The 16,323-nt window shown below is 46.1% G+C and overlaps 1 protein-coding gene across 2 annotated transcripts in view; it reads left to right on the top strand.

Annotated features, from left to right (window-relative positions):
- Nucleotides 1-5,315: 5,315 nt before the first annotated feature.
- CHFR (checkpoint with forkhead and ring finger domains) overlaps nucleotides 5,316-16,323 on the top strand; it is a 28,983-nt gene continuing 17,975 nt past the window's right edge. The window contains exons 1-6 of one of the 2 annotated variants that reach the window (XM_043557223.1): nucleotides 5,764-5,877; nucleotides 6,071-6,214; nucleotides 9,963-10,062; nucleotides 12,743-12,852; nucleotides 13,963-14,022; nucleotides 14,177-14,386. In XM_043557223.1, the coding sequence (XP_043413158.1) occupies nucleotides 6,082-6,214; nucleotides 9,963-10,062; nucleotides 12,743-12,852; nucleotides 13,963-14,022; nucleotides 14,177-14,386 (613 nt within the window). In that variant the 5' untranslated portion in view covers nucleotides 5,764-5,877; nucleotides 6,071-6,081. Of the gene's footprint in view, nucleotides 5,878-6,070; nucleotides 6,215-9,962; nucleotides 10,063-12,742; nucleotides 12,853-13,962; nucleotides 14,023-14,176; nucleotides 14,387-16,323 lie in introns of both variants that reach the window. The other variant, XM_043557222.1, reaches the window with a different exon arrangement.

Here is a 16,323-nt window from a genome sequence, read left to right on the forward strand (position 1 = left end):
GGATTGGGCTGGAGCGGGTAGCAAGAGGAGGTTCAAGAAGGAAGTGGCATGTGTACATCTCCTAAAATGGCTTTTATAAATGATAGAATAGTTAAAATCTCTTGTCAAATAGAAGATACATATCAGGAATAAGTAAACTCTAAATATAAGCTACATCTAAAACCATTTCTCTGTGGCTTCCCTTTAAGGCTAAGTCTATGCTGCCATGTGATATTGCTTTTATCTGAATCCTGTGTTGCCTTGGTTTTGTAGTCTGTATTCTCTCTCAATTTCTCTGCTCAGAGTTCTGTATTTTCTTCAACTATTGGATATTCACAGGAAATTTTTGCAATGGGGACACTTCACTCTGTCACAGCAAGTATTTTCCCAGTGTTTTTCCATATTCTGTTCTTTCAACAGATTAGTGTTTTCCTGATTTTTTCTTTTGTTTTTTAAAATATTTACTTTTTTGGAAGGTGGAGGGGGGGACAAAGAGGGAGCGAGGAAGAGAATCCCAAGCAGGCTCTGCACAGTTAGCACAGAGCCAGATGCGGGACTTGAACCCACAAACTGTGAGATCATGATCTGAGTTGAAACCAAGAGTCGGACTTTTAACCGACTGAGCCACTCAGGCGCCCTTCAACCTTTTTTTTTTTCTTTCCCCAAATGAAATGAATTCCTTAGGATGATGCACAGAAGTAAAATCACACTGAGTGGTGGGATGTAAATAGAGTGTCTGGTGTTGATGGCCTGTGATTCTGTAAAATTATTTGTGAGGTTATAAAAACTGTGAAACCACCTGTGTATAAATGTGGAGTTGTCTGTGTGAAGACAAATGTTTTTCCTGTGTATCTGATTTCTTTCCCTCTTCTAGACCCTCTCAGTAAATATCTCCTCCGAAGGAAAAGTGAATTTTCTCTGTCACCTCTCATTTGGCAAGCCTTAAACTTGAGTGAATTTTACATTTTCTCTTTTTAGCCTTCAAAATAATTATTTCTGTGTCTTAGTTTTCATTCCACAGAAGTTTTGGGTTCAGCTGTCAGACATTCATTGCCAGAAGCACAGTGTCATTGGCCCCATCTGATGTAATTGAGACAGTTCACCATTGACACCAGCACCCACCAGTTGCCAGATGTGCAGGAATGACCAGTTAGTGACAAGCATTTGACCCCTAACTCTTTATGATTGCTCCAAGAGTGACTGCTTCCTTTCAGACAGTGGCACTCAAAGGTAGTGCATATTTCCCACCCAGGATGGATATATTTTTAGATGTTTTCCAATGGATTTAAGCCATGAATTTACTAATGAAAAAAAAACAGATTTCTCCACCTATGTAAATTATGGATTTAAAATTTTTTCCAGCTATTAATTGGCTTATAAATTAATAAGCTTAATTCTATTTTTGAAAGCTGTGTCAAGAAAATAAAAAGCTCTTAGTCTGTACGTCAGACTTTTTTCCACTGCTTTATAGCGCTATAAGTGGTACACAGATACTGCACTTATGTTAAGGCTACAATTTGTTGAGTTTTACATACATATATACCTATGAAAGAAGTTTTTGCAATCAAGGTAATGAATATACCTGGCAAGCCCCCCACTATGCATCCCTACCATCTCCCTAGGCAACTTGATCTGCTTTCTATACATAAAATGTACTATTAATCTTATAGATTTATATATATGTGAAATCATACACTAGATGTCTCTTTCTTTTTCTGGGGTCTCTCATCATAACCATTTTGGAATTTATCCACGATGTTGTATTGTTCCTTTCTATTACAGAGTTGTATTGTTTGTTAACCCTTTGCCTTGGATATGTGTCATTTGTTAATCCATTATCAGACATGGAAAATCAGACCTTTTTTTGAGAGAGAGACAGAGACAGAGCATGAGCGGGGAGGGGTAGAGAGAGAGGGAGACACAGAATCTGAAGCAGGCTCCAGGCTCTGAGCTGTCAACACAGAGCTCAATATGGGGCTCTAACCCACAGACCATGAGATCATGACTTGAGCTGAAGTTGGACACTTAACTGACTGAGCCACCCAGGCACCCCAGAAAATCAGACCTTCTAATTGAAGGTGTCCCAAATCACAATTTTTTACAGTCTTTTTTTTTATTAAAAAATTTTTTAACGTTTATTTATTTTTGAGACAGAGAGAGACAGAGCATGAACGAGGGAGGGTCAGAGAGAGGGAGACACAGAATCTGAAACAGGCTCCAGGCTCCGAGCGGTCAGCACAGAGCCCGACGCGGGGCTCGAACTCACGGACTTCGAGATCATGACCTGAGCCAAAGTCGGTCGCTTAACCGACTGAGCCACCCAGGCGCCCCTACAGTCTTTTTTTTAATGTTTATTTATTTATTTTGAGAGAGAGGAAGGGGGAGGGGCAGAGAGAGAATCCCAAGCAGGCTCCACACTCAGCACAGAGCCTGACACAGGGCTTGATCTCACAACCATGAGATTATGACCTGAGCCAAATGCAAGAGTCAGATGTTTAACCGACTAAACCACCCAGGTGCCCCTATAAATTTTTAAAGTCATGTTTCCTGCTAGATTACTAACATGAATACAAATTAATGTTTGAAACTAAAACCATGTAAAATAATCTAGTTTCATCTTTTTAGGCAAAGAACTCTGTATGAAATGACCATATAATCTTAACGTGAAACATTAATTTAAAAATATTTTCTGGGGTGTCTGGGTGGCTCAGTCACTTACGCATCTGACTCTTGATTTTGGTTCAGGTCATGACCTTGCAGTTTATGAGATTGAGCCTCATGTCAGGCTCTGCGCTGACAGCACAGAGCCTGCTTGGGATTCTCTCTCTCTCTCTGCCCCTCCCTTCCTTGTGCTCTTTCTCTCTCAAAAATAAACTTAAAAAAATTTTTTTCTAACAAAAGCCAAATATTAAATATTTGGTGGGTGCTTTTCTACACTGTTAGTGAAATTGCGAATTTTCACAACCATCCTGAAAAGCAGTTTCATAATGTGTATTCACAGCCTTGAAAATATCCAGTTTTTTATGAAGTGTAATTCCATTTCTAGTAATCTGTCCTAAAGATTTAACCCAGCATACACTCAAAGACCTTGTATGAGAACTTTGATGGAATAGGGTTTATTACACCGACAATCTGGCAACATCCTAAATGCCACACAGTAAGGAAACTGTTAAATTATTGTACACCCTTCCAGTGGAATATTAGGCAGCTCTTAAAATGTATGTTTTGTGGACATTTCAAAACATGGAAAAGGCTCATGATTTAATGTTAAGGGGAACAAAGCAAAGAATTGGACTGTCTCAAGTGTGCTTGACATTAGGGGTAAGATTGCTGCAGGAAAATTCTTATCCATATGAGGTGCCCTGGCTCAGATTTTCATGGGTTCTGTGGCTTTATCTTCCAGGCATGCTTTCCACCTGTAGCACTTTGCTTTTGGAAACTGTGCTTCCTTTCATTCTCCGGCCCATCACTCCACCCCAGTTGCCCCTGCCTGCTTTTTGGGTTGGATGCCATGGGGTAGAGGAAGTGTGCTGTCATTCAGGACCAAGTCTGCCAGATTTGAGGAATATCCACGATTTTCCAGGTTGGACCTTTCTGGATGCATTTTCCTGTGACGTTAAAAGAGGTGTTTCCAGGGGCGCCTGGGTGGCTCAGTCGGTTAAGTGACCGACTTCAGCTCAGGTCATGATCTTGTGGTCTGTGAGTTCGAGCCCCGCCTCGGGCTCTGTGCTGACAGCTCAGAGCCTGGAGCCTGCTTCAGATTCTCTGTCTCCACCTCCTTGCGCTCTGTCTCTCTCTCTCTCCCCCAAATATGAACATTAAAAAAAAAAAAAAAGGCGTTTCCATATTGCAGTTATATTCCACTGTTACGACAAGTTTTTCAGGTCGTCCTCAACATTATAGCAGTTGAAAGGTGAAACATGTTGTAGGTGACCAGAAACTTGTACTTTACGCGGCGTTTAGATAAGCTCCTGCCTGGCTGATATTAGGCTTCAGGGGATGGGTGGCGTTTTAGAGCATTTTGCCATCTACCGAAGATGACAGCTGACGTATCTGCTGTTGTTCCTGCTTTTGTGTCGCTGCTCACCGTCCCCTCCAGTTAGGAAAGGGCACACCTGCTTGTGCATACGTTTTGATATCACTAGAATTTTTATTTTTGAACTCTGAATCCTTTTTTTTTTTATACATACTTGTATATACTCAACGTAGCACATATGTTAAATAAGTTCATAAGAGGTTCTCTGGTGAAGTACGTCCATTTAAGATGAAAAACACCCTTCATTTCCCTGGGTTACATCCTCAAAACAGAAACAAGTGAGTAATCGCTATTGGTTGGCCTCAATCTGTCTTGTGCAGGATAACATTAAATCATTTGAAGGAATTAATAAGTAACTCGAAACGTGTTCTGTTGGAATTAGAGAAAGATCAGAATGTCAAGCATCTGGGTAAGAGTTTCACTGCTGAGTTGACAGCCATGCGAAGCTGAGATGCTGCCGGGGCTAGAACACTTAGGATCTTGCACAACAAGGCCTGGTTAGCCAGGTCTATGCCGTCTCCAACAAAGAGTCCAATAGGGTGCTGTGTTTTGCTGTTTTTACATCCAAACCAATTTTTTTCTTTTTCTTTTTAAGAGAGAAGGAGAGAGGGTGAGTGGGGGCCGGGGGCGGGTCATGACCTGAACTGAAATCAAGAGTCCCACACTCCAGCGACGGAGCCACCCAGGCGCCCCCAAACCAGATTTCTTAAGAATTTTAAATTCTGGCCTTTCCTTTGTCCGGAATCTGAGACCAGCAGGGCAGGCGCACTTTACTAAGCCTAAGGGGACAGGTACCTTCGTCCCGACCTCTTCTGTCTCCATAGACCTGGAACCCGTCACCCCAGAAGCTTGGGAACTATTCACTTGGCTCAGCGTCCACCCAGTTCCGCTAAGGGTCTGCCTGGGGCACGCGGCTGGGGACCCCGAAAGCGGTCCCAGTGCCAGGGGCTCGGCAGAGAGCAAGCAGAGACCTCAGCGCCCACAAAATACCTCAGAGAGAATATTGACCTTTTTTACTTAAGAGAAACGGTAGTAGATTAAAACAAAAACAAAAACAAAAAGGAAACATTACAAATTATGTAAGATTTAAATGACAGAGAGGGGAATACCGTGAACTATTTCTCCGCCACTCCCTTAACTTACAGGCTCCCTTCCCGGGGCGCCCGCCGCCGATGCCCGGCCATTCGGATTTCTGTTGACGGTAGTACTGACGTGTGTTCCCTTCCCGAGGCGGGAGCCGACCTCGGGGGCCCGGGAATGCCGCCGGCCGCCACCTCCGGGAAGGTGGCACCGCCCCTCGCGCCCCGGCCGCCCAACCACGGAGGCGCTGTCACTCGGCCGCGCTCTCCCGGCGCACTGCCCGACTTCCCGGTCTTCGCTCCCCCACGGGCGGAAGCCGGCATCCGAAAGTTCCCATTTATCTCGTCACTCATCTCCCGTCAGCCAGGCGGAGTGTCGCTGCGAGCACTTAAACGCCGCCCGCACGTCCCACGCGGCGTCGAGAATTTGCTTCGGGCGCCCAACCCCCAAGTGACGCCGTCCCTTCTGCCCCGACTTAACATGGCGCCGACCGCAGTTACTTCCCAGATCTCCGCAGACGAAGACGTCCCGGCCATCACCAAACAAGGCGCTCGGGCCCGCAGTCTCCCGTCTGCGCACGCTCCGCTGGCCCCCACACGCCCACTCTCGGTGGCCGCTCCCGCTTCCGCTCTAGCCGCCGCGCTCGGTGGGCGCCACCGCCAGCCAATCGCAGGGCACGGACGCCGCCGGCCCCGCCCGGCGGATCAGCTGAGGGATCCGCGATGTCTGTTGACAGCGGCGGCGGCGGCGCGGCCGGTTCCGGGTTCGGCGCGCGTTGGGGGGTAAGCGGACCGCGCGGGGCTGTGGCGGGTCGGCGGGCGGAACGCGGCCGCGGCCGGGGGAGGCGGGGGTCCGGCCCGCGGCGGCGGCGTGGCGTGGGCGCCGAGGCCGGGAGGGCCGCGGGGCGGAGCGGCGGGGCCGCAGCCCCTGCTTTCGCGGTCCGAGAGCCTCACCCGCGCTTCCGGGTCTCGTCAGATGTGAATCCGATGGAGCAGCCGGGGGAAGGCCCGCAGCCGCCGCAGCAGCAGCCGTGGGGGAGACTCCTCCGCTTGGGCGCCGGCGAGGGCGAGCCGCACGTGCTCCTGAGGAAACCCGAGTGGACCATCGGGCGCAGAAGAGGTGCGGACCGGGGGTGGGGGGGAGAACCAGGGCCGGGGGCCGGGAGCCGGGCGAGACTGTTCCCCAGGCGGTGGGAGGCCCCTGGGCGGGGCCCACTGTGCTTTCTGGTTTTTCCTGTGAGAGCTGCAGTTTATTCACTTATCGTTCCGCCAGGTCACTTCTCCGTGCTAACTGCAGATTATTTAATTCTCATTACAACTTTATGAAGTAGGTGCATTGACTTAAGCTGCCCCGGGTATTAGAATGCAGTCTTCTCAAGTTCATGACTGCGGGAAGCATCTTCTCCGACCTCCATGGGATGAGATTGAAGTCAGTAACAGAACATTGCAAAATTCAGCGTGGAAATTAAACAACGCACGTAAACAACCAGTGGGCCCAAAAAGAAATCACAAGGGAAATTAGAAAATACCTTGAAATGAATGAAAATGAAAGTGTAATCTGCCAAAATTTACAGGATGCGGCCGAAGCAGTGCTCAGGGGGAAATTTATAGCCCGTAGGTGGCTACATTGAAAAACATCTCAAGTCCCAGTTTATAGAACAGAGCTGCTCAAATATTCGTTGATTGAATGAGCCTGGGACGCTGGGACGGACAAAGTCTGGCAGCCAGGTGGGAAAGGGTGGTCACCCTCCACTCTTAACTGCCTCTGAATTGCTAAGTGGCCATCCCTTGTAGCTTTCCTACAGGGACAGAAGTGCACTGGTCCAGTCAACAAAATGTATTTTGTCTGAAAGTTAAGAAATCATCTCTATGATTTTGTATATTTTTAATTTTTTTTTTAATTCCAGTGCAGTTGGCATAGGATGTTTAGTTTCAGGTGTAAAATATAGTGATCCAACGATTTTGTACGTTACTCAGTGCTCATCACCGGAAGTGGGTTCCTCGATCCCCATCACCTAGTTCCCCCAGCCCCCACCCACTGTCCCTCTGGTGACCAGCAGTGGTTAAGAGTCTATTTTTTGTTTCTGACTTTATATTGTAAAAAAGGGAGAATGTGAAAGTTTGTTGAAAAGCAAGTATTTTTTTCTCGGTTAACTATGCTGGAATTAAAAAAAGGCTAAGTAGTGCTCGCTTCGGCAGCACGTATACTAAAAAAAGGCTAAATACTATGATAAAAAAATAAGATGAGGATAATAGAATAAAATAAAAGCAATTATGTTTTGGTTTTATTTTACCCCTGATGATGTACCTGCACCTGGTTTTGTTGTTGTTGTTTTGGTAGTCTTAAATCCCAATATCAAGTTAGAGGGTTTTTTTTTTGTTTTGTTTACAATTTTGAATGTATTTACATGTCCTTGGAAAGTTTTGGGAAATGCATTAATTGCTTTTTTAAAAATTTTTTTTTAAGTGTTTATTTATTTTTGCGAGAGAGAGAGAGAGAGAGAGGAAGAGCTAGAGAGAGAGGGAGACACAGAATCTGAAGTAGGCTCCAGGCTCCCAGCTGTCAGCACAGAGCCCGATGTGGGGCTCGAACTCACAAACTGTGAGATCATGACCTGAGCCACCCAGGCGCCCCTAATTGCTTTTAATTGAGGTAATAGGAAATTTGGTGAAGAGCTTCTTTGGTCTGGACTAAGGACTTTGTACCTCCTTTGTACGTCCTTCCTAGAGTTCCTGAAGGATAATTGAGATCAAATGTGGGAAATGCTTAAAGGAGCCTGGCTTAGAGTTAGCAAATAACATTAACCATTGTTATTACAACACAGTATTATATATCATTTTGCATGTTAATACGAGGAACAAAAAGGGGTTGTTGAATTAATCTTAAAAAGAAGACCTTTTGGTGAATGTATTGAGCTCTCCGGGGAAATAGAAGTTGCCCTGTGGGTCTGCTCAGGCTGCTATAACAAAACACTACAGACCAGGAAGCTTAAGGAACAGAAATTTATTTTTCACAGTCGTTAAGTGCAAGAAGTCCAAGATTAAGGTGCTAGTCAATTTGTTTCTTGCTGAGTCTTTGTCCTGGATTGTAGACTTCCTCATCCTCACAGGCCACACACAACGTTGGTGTCTCTTCCACTTCCTTCTCTTATAAGGGCATCAGTCCTAGTGATTTCATTTAACCTTTATTCCTCCTTACAGGCCCTGTCCCTACAGTCATATTGGGGTTCGGGCCTTTAACGTGGGAATTTGGGGGAGACACAAACATTCCTTAAGAGTTGTAGAACGTGGTTATACTTATTTTAAAACCGTAGTGTGCCTGCTATATATGAGGCATTATTCCGAGGATGAAGGCAGAGCTGAGTTGACCTGTGTTTCCCAGGGAGCTTCCCATCCTCGGGGAGTGGGAGCAGTCTGCACCAGCCATGTGACAGATTTAACCAAGTGAATTACATACAGGGCAGATGCCAAGAATAGAACTTAGCACGAGTATCTTGGATCCAAATTAGAAAGCTCATGTTCTTGGTGTGGCGAAGCTTGTTAAAATCCCATCCCAGTGGCACGGTCACTAGGGCTAGGTCTGGGGCTGCAAAGAAACTGTCCTGCTCCTTGTGCCCAGTATGCTGGGAAGATCCTGAGCATAGGGGAAATTGACCCTGGGTAAACGTAGCAAAGCACTTCCCATAATATAAAAGGTGCAAATAAGATTTCTACTACTTGAGGTTTAGGGAGGTGTAGTTCACATATGGTAAAATTCATCCCGTTATAGGTGTTGAGTGAGTGTTGAGAAATGGAATCCCTACTGCAGTCCGGTGCAGAACATTTCCATCACCCCAGAAAGTTCCCTGGTGGTCCTTTGGATCAGCCCCCTCCTCTCACCCCTAGCTCTGGCAGCCATCTGTCTAATTTCTATCCCTGTCATTCTGCCTTTCCAGAATGTCACCTAAGTGGAATCACACAATATTCTGCCATAGTCTGTGTATGGCTTCTTTTCTCTGACATAATCCTTTTGAGATTCATTTTAGGCTGTTTTGTGTTTCAGTAATGTATTTCTGTTTGATGCTGTGTAGTAGTCCACTGTTTGGATGTACCACAGTTTGTTTTTTTCCCCACAGTTTGTTTTTTAATTCACCACCAGTTGATGGACACTTACTTATATTGCTTCCCGTTTTTACTTCTTAAAAATAAAGCTATAAACCTTAGTAGCTATAGTATAAATGTCTTATAAGCAAATTCACGATTAGATAGTAAAAACTCCTGAAAACTTTTATTCCTCTGGTTTAAGGAGAGAACACAGTATTTAAGGATTTCCCCCTTGCATTTAATGAGGATATAATGACTGTATTCAGATCATTGTGTGTAGATGCATCCACCTTCTGTTTTAAATTTTCTCAAGCGTGTTCATGTGTCTGTAATTTGCTCAGTCATGTTTTCTGTGAGTCTTGGTCCTCGCTTCAATTTTGTGATGATTTATGGAACCTTAGATTACACGGAAAAGAAATTAAGGACTGACTTAAGATGAAGAATTACTTAACTAAGCCCCTTAGTTTTTTTAAACTTCTGCTTTTATCAGGGTAGCTGCACATATGTGCATGTTGTAAAAGTGTCACCACGAAGCCAGAGGTGTTGATGGGGGTATCCTCTAGGTAATGGGGAGTCAGAAAGGTTCAAGACAGTCCCTGTCTCTTTACTTTGGATTAATACATAAATGCTTTTTAAAAAATTGCTTCCTATCTTACTTGATTAGGTTGTCTCCCACCGTGCATATACCATGGGTCCTGATTTTCAACCACGTGCTTTGATTAAGCAAAGGGCACTTTTGTGCACAGTCCCCACGGTCACATCCAATGTATCCCTCTCTGTTTTAGGTTGTGATCTTTCATTCCCTGGCAATAAACTGGTCTCTGGAGATCACTGTAAAATTATTGTGGATGAAAAATCTGGTCAGGTGTCGCTGGAAGATACCAGGTAATCTCTTTCTTGTCTTGAAGCCGGTGGCTACAGAGAAGAAACAAGGGATTATTTTCTGTTAACACAGTAGTTCGCTAGTTTCCAGGTTATTAGGAAATATATTTTCTGGTTTCCAGTAACTCTTTCATGTCTATGATGCTTCTTGAATATATTCAAATTAAAGCAAAAATATCTCTGAAAAAGGACTTAAAAGGCAGTGATAACCTTCTAGTTGCAAACCTATTCGAATTAGACTTTTTTCCTCCAAATCAAAAAAATCTTTTCTTTTTAAAAAATTGTTACACAACATAAGGAGTAGGTAAAAGTGAAAAGCTTTGCCAAATCCTACTAGCCCACTAGAAATTCGTACGTGTTTATTTTGTATTAAGGAGGTTTTACTATGTACGTTGCATCCTTTTTTTTTTTCACTTTTATTTATGGCGAGCTTACATTTGGTACATCTAGATTTATCTTGTCTATTTCATTATTATTTTATAATAACTTACCTGTCAGTTCCTTTATTGGTGGGGATTTATTATTTTGACTTTTTCTTATTATAAACAACGCTGCGACTCTTCTCTTCCAAAACGCTTTGCATTCATGTCTGATTATTTTCTTGGGATAAATTCATAGGAAGGCACGCTGTGTCAGAATGTGCCTATTTTATTTATTTATTTATTTATTTTTTAATTTTTTTTTTCAACGTTTATTTATTTTTGGGACAGAGAGAGATAGAGCAGAACGGGGGAGGGGCAGAGAGAGAGGGAGACACAGAATCGGAAACAGGCTCCAGGCTCCGAGCCATCAGCCCAGAGCCTGACGCGGGGCTCGAACTCACAGACTGCGAGATTGTGACCTGGCTGAAGTCGGACGCTTAACCGACTGCGCCACCCAGGCGCCCCAAAATGTGCCTATTTTAAACCCAGGACAAGTAGCAGATGGCCTTCCAGCAGTATGTTGAGAATATGCCTTTCCCAACCAGATGAATTTTTGTTTTTGTGAAGGTCAAGTGCTACGAGATTGTTTGGTAACTACAATGTTAGGGATGAAAGACTAGAAATTAGGTTTATGAGGATGAACTGGTGCTCCTTTCCTATTCTGGTACGTAGCAGATCAAGTTCCTTATTTCCCAGCCCAATGTAGGATAACGTAGCACTGGTTCTAGAGTCGTCCTCAGGCAGCAGATCCTGGCTTTCCAATGCTGGCTGTATGACTATATTGGCTTCTTGGGGCTCTTGTAACAAATTACCACAAACTCAGTGGCTTCAAAGCACGCAAAGCTACGACCTTCTAGTGCTGAATGTACAAAGTCTCACTCAGGTCTCATTGGATTAACCAAATCAAGGTGTCAGCAGGGCCGGCTCCTTCTGGAGGCTCTAGGGGAGAATCCGTTCCCCGGCTTTTCCAGCTTCTAGAGGCTCCTGCGTTCCTTGGCTGAGGTGCCTGGAGGGGAGAGGGTGTCCATTCTTCACACGGGCAGCAGGAACTGCAGGTGCAGAGGCCCCGAGGCGCGAGCAGGCCCTGTGTGCCGAGGAGCAGTGAGTGGGAAGGCACGGGAGTTAGACCGGAGCGGGAAGGCCCTGGTGTTCACACTAGGGAGCCTGGACTTTAGCCCGAGAGCAGTGACAGGTCATCGGGGGTTTGAGCAGAAGAGCAAAGTCGGGCTCCTGTGGTTAGAAAGAGCACGAGAGTGGAGTGCGGAGGGCCCTGGCAGCACAGGCTCTGGCTGGCTGTGGCGGCACCACCAGTGTTTGTACGTGAGGTTTCGCTGGGACACGGCCACTCTCTCGACTACATCCTGTGTGCGGCTGCTCTCGTGTGTCAGCGGCAGAGCCCAGGAGTTGGGACAGAGACCGTGTGACCGTACAGCCTGAACTGCTTACTTTCTGGCCCCTTCCAGAACACTGACGGAGTAGAAGTCTGCTCAGATGTAAAAATAAAGCCTCTTCACCACCGGAGGCCTTAGGTGTGAAACCATAGAGTTAAGACATGGGTGGTTCAAACGCCTGAAGCTGGGTCAGTTTGTTTAATTGCTGACTTTTGTTCTTGTCTCGTACACTGTTCGTCCACTTGTGATTTTCTGTTGGGTCTCTACTCGGGTTTCTCCTCAGGGAAGCCCTTCCAGTCCCGTCTGACTTAGGCTCCCGCCTGTGCCCTCTGCAGCCCCCGCCTCTTCCACCTGGTGGTGTGGTCCCTGACGGACTGGAGTGACCTCCCGACCGAGGGACCACTCCATCTTCCAGCCCAGAGCCTCGAATTCATTTGCTTCTGCTCAGAACCCATCTTTTAAGGGTGTCAGTGCCCATCTGAGGGATGAGCTGGCCTGCTGAGAGGGAAGGGTAGATGAGTGGACAGAGCTAAGTGCAGAAGCGGGGGGAAGCTGGAAATCGGAGCTGCTGGTAGAAGTCCAGGGTCCTCCAGAGGCCGGCGGAGGACAGACGATGTGCTGTTGGACAAGCAGAAATGTTGAAGCACGGGCAGGCTGTCAGTAAGGGGGCAGCAGGCAAGCTTTCTCTCAGGAGAACTGTAGGGTGGCACTTGCACATGTGCCTCGTTACCTGTTTACGTCATTCTTGGGAGTATTTTACATTTTCGAAGGCGTAATATTGAACTTCTTTCTAAGTGGTGGTAGAAAAAGAAAATTTTAACTCTCAAGTTATTGTAAGTAGGATAAATTGCATTTTTGTTGTCTCTGCAGCACCAATGGAACAGTAATTAACAAGCTGAAGGTTGTTAAGAAGCAGACTTGTCCTTTGCAGACTGGGGATGTCATCTACTTGGTGTATAGGAAGAATGAGCCAGAATACAGTAAGAGAGGGAATGTACAGGGTGGGCCTCGGGTGGTGTATGGTGGGGAAGTCTGGTCACAGCTGGAAATCTTCGTGAAAGTGAGTCTCCTGAAGCAGGTATTTCCCTTCAGACTGTTAGTGTTAGCTACATTTTCTTTGTTCTTTATGGAGACTCTTTTTTTTTTTTTTTAAGGTTTATTTATTTTTGAGAGAGAGGACAAGCAAGGAAGGGGCAGAGAGAGAGGGAGGCACAGGATGTGAAGCAGGCTCCAGGCTCTGAGCTGTCAGCACAGAACCCGACGTGGGGCTCGAACCCATGAACCGTGAGATCATGACCTGAGCTGAAGTCGGACGCTCAGCTGCCTGAGCCACCCGGGCTCCCCTTTATGTAGATTGTTGGTGTGAGTCCTGTTGAAGAGTGGGAGTGTTGACCTTGCACTGTGAGCCCCGGCCATTCTTCACAAATACCACAATGCTCATGAGTCTTGCATTTCAAAATGGCAAGGAGAAGTGAACAGGGATGGGCTGGGTTACATAGCAGAAGATAATCTGAGTTGTGGGGAGGAAGACCTAGAATAAGGGGCTGAAGGCTGCTCATGACTGCTTTTGGAGACCTTACAGGAGACAACAGAGGCCTGACGATCCCCTTCAGGCTTTTCCAGATCTGAGTGTCTATGTTTGGGGAAGAAGAACGAAACAGGACAAGGAGAGTTGGGAGAGTTTTTGGAAGGTTACCCCCAAACTGGCAGGAGGAGGCAGATACGCTCAGGCTGTCTGTAGCATTGTCAAGGCCAGCCCCTGGCCCCGTGGCAGGGCCTTGTGTCTTCTCCTTCCGGTGGTTTGAAATGACCGGCAAAGCACAGATTCATTATCTACTCATCGTTTTCTCTTCCCTGCGTCTGCCTTCTGGCTCAGGACGTTTTTTCCCGGAGGCTTATTTGTTTTAAAGTTGGTGAAGATGCTTTGGTTCGCTTATTTTGAAATTCCTTAAACTGGGTAGTGTTGTCAGTAGCTGGTAAGTCAACATAGTCAACAACGACGAAGGGACTGAAGTGACAGAAAGGAGAAGAGGGAAGGAGCCCTGCTGGTACGTGAGGACACTGTTCTGATCTGCTTGGTTTCATTTCAGACGTGGCATACCTCTACGAGTCTCTGCATGAAAAGCAAGGCATCACACAAGACCCCTTTGGTAAGTGAGACTGTGACAGAGGAGTGGGTGCGTGGTAAGGGCTGCTGATTCTTACTGGCAAAGCCTTTTCATCTGCTGGAAAGTCCTGCCTGACGTAGTGGTGCTCCTCCTGAGCCCTGACTCTACACTCCTTCTGCTCCTGTTGTGCTCACAGAAGCTAATAAAGAGAATGTGTTCCACGTGACCAAAGATACCTCAGGTGCAGGGCAAGGTGACGATCCCCAGGTCCTGCCGTCATCACCCACCGCTCAGGCGTGCTTTGAGGAACCACAGCCATCGACGTCGACCTCGGACCTCTTCCCCACGGCCTCTACCTCTTCCACGGAGCCCACCTCTGCGGGGCAAGCGCCTCCCTTCAGCCCTGGTGAGATGGGGGTCTCAGAGTGGTAGCTGCGTTGCGCTTCAGTCACTGACTCTGACTTGTGTTGTCACATAAGCCACTAAGGAAGTCAGAGGTGACATCAGGCATCGGGCTCTCAGCAGGATTTCTGTACTAGTAAATATTGTTTTCTTCCACCCCCGATAGAAATGCTGAAGGTCAGAGATTTCCTGGGATTTTTATAGTTTTATTGGGATATAACTCACCTGCCATAAAAATTACCCGGGCAAAGTGTACACTTCAGGGGTTTTTACTATATTCATACTGCTGTGTGATTCCAGAACATATCATAACTCCAGAACATATCATATCATAAACAGTCACTGCTCTCCCTCGGCAACCACTGATCTGCATTCTGTCTCTGTGGTTTTGCCTGTTCTGGACATTTCATAGAATCGGAATCATGGGGCGCCTAGGTGGCTCAAGTCGGTTAAGCATCCGACTTAGCTCAGGCCATGATCTCACGGTTTGTGAGTTGGAGCCCCATGTCGGGCTCTGTGCTGGCAGCTCAGAGCCTGGAGCCTGCTTCAGATTCTGTGTCTCCCTCTCTCTGCCCCTCCCCTACTCGAGCTCTGTCTCAGAAATGAATAAACATTAAAAAATTTTTTAAGTATGGGGCGCCTGAGTGGCGCAGTCGGTTAAGCGTCCGACTTCAGCCAGGTCACGACCTCACGGTCCGTGAGTTCGAGCCCCGCGTCGGGCTCTGGGCTGATGGCTCAGAGCCTGGAGCCTGTTTCCGATTCTGTGTCTCCCTCTGTCTCTGCCCCTCGCCCATTCATGCTCTGTCTCTCTTTGTCCCAAAAATAAATAAACGTTGAAAAAAAAAATTTTTTTTTTAAGTAGTAAGAATTGGAATCCTATACTCTGTGGCCTTTTGTGTCTTCTGTTTTCACTGAGCATCATGTTTTCAAGACTCATCTAGAGTAACCTATAATTAAAATTTTTTTCATGTTTATTTATTTATTTTGATAGAGCACGAGCAGGGAGTGGCAGAGAGAGAGGGAGACAGAGAGTACCAAGCAGGCTCCCCACTGTCAGTGCACAGAGCTCAATGCAGGGTTCGAACCCACAAACTGTGAGATCATAACCTGAGCCCTAATCAAGAGTCAGACAGTTAAGCAACTGAACCACCCAGGCACCCGTCGACACTTTTAGAAATACAAAATAATGAATGTGAACAAGTCCATGTAACGTTAACATGTTGTTATAAAATTAAAGGACTAAAAAAACATTTGACACTGGCCACAGAAAAAATATGCAGATAAATGAAGTATAACGTCCAAGCGTGTAAGAATTTAGCAATGAATATGGCAGTTCAAGGCCACGAGCAAAACTGGGTTGTTTAATGAGCAGAAGTGATTAACATTTGAAAGAAAAGAAAGGTAGTTTTGTCCCTTATCCATTACAACAAACTACTTCAAGATGGGTTTGAATGTAAACCACAATAGTGCCTGATGAAAACAAAGGTGATTATATAATTTGGGGGAATTTTTCTTTATACGTGATACAAAGGCAAAAACCACAATTTAAAAAAAACAGTCAATGGGGGCGCCTGGATGTCTCAGTCGGTTAAGGGTCATAATCTCTCGGTTCGTGGGTTCGAGCCCCATATCCATGCTGTGAGCATGGAGCCTGCTTCCGATCCTCTGTCCGCTCTCTCTGCCCCTCCTCCGCTCTCTCTGTCTCAAAAATAAACATCTAAAGAGCACGTGAGCAGGGGAAGAGCAGAGAGAGAGGGAGACACAGAACCCAAAGCAGTCTCCAGGCTCCAAGCTGTCAGCACAGAGCCCGACACGGGGCTCGAACCCACAAACTGTGAGATCATGACCTGAGCCGAAGTCGGGTGCCCAACCGACTGAGCCACCCAGGCACCCCAAAGATAAACATTTAAAAAATAATTAAAAATAAAAAGTCAATTGGGG

The sequence above is a fragment of the Prionailurus bengalensis genome, chromosome D3 (assembly GCF_016509475.1).
Source record: "Prionailurus bengalensis isolate Pbe53 chromosome D3, Fcat_Pben_1.1_paternal_pri, whole genome shotgun sequence".
Lineage (NCBI taxonomy): Eukaryota > Metazoa > Chordata > Mammalia > Carnivora > Felidae > Prionailurus > Prionailurus bengalensis.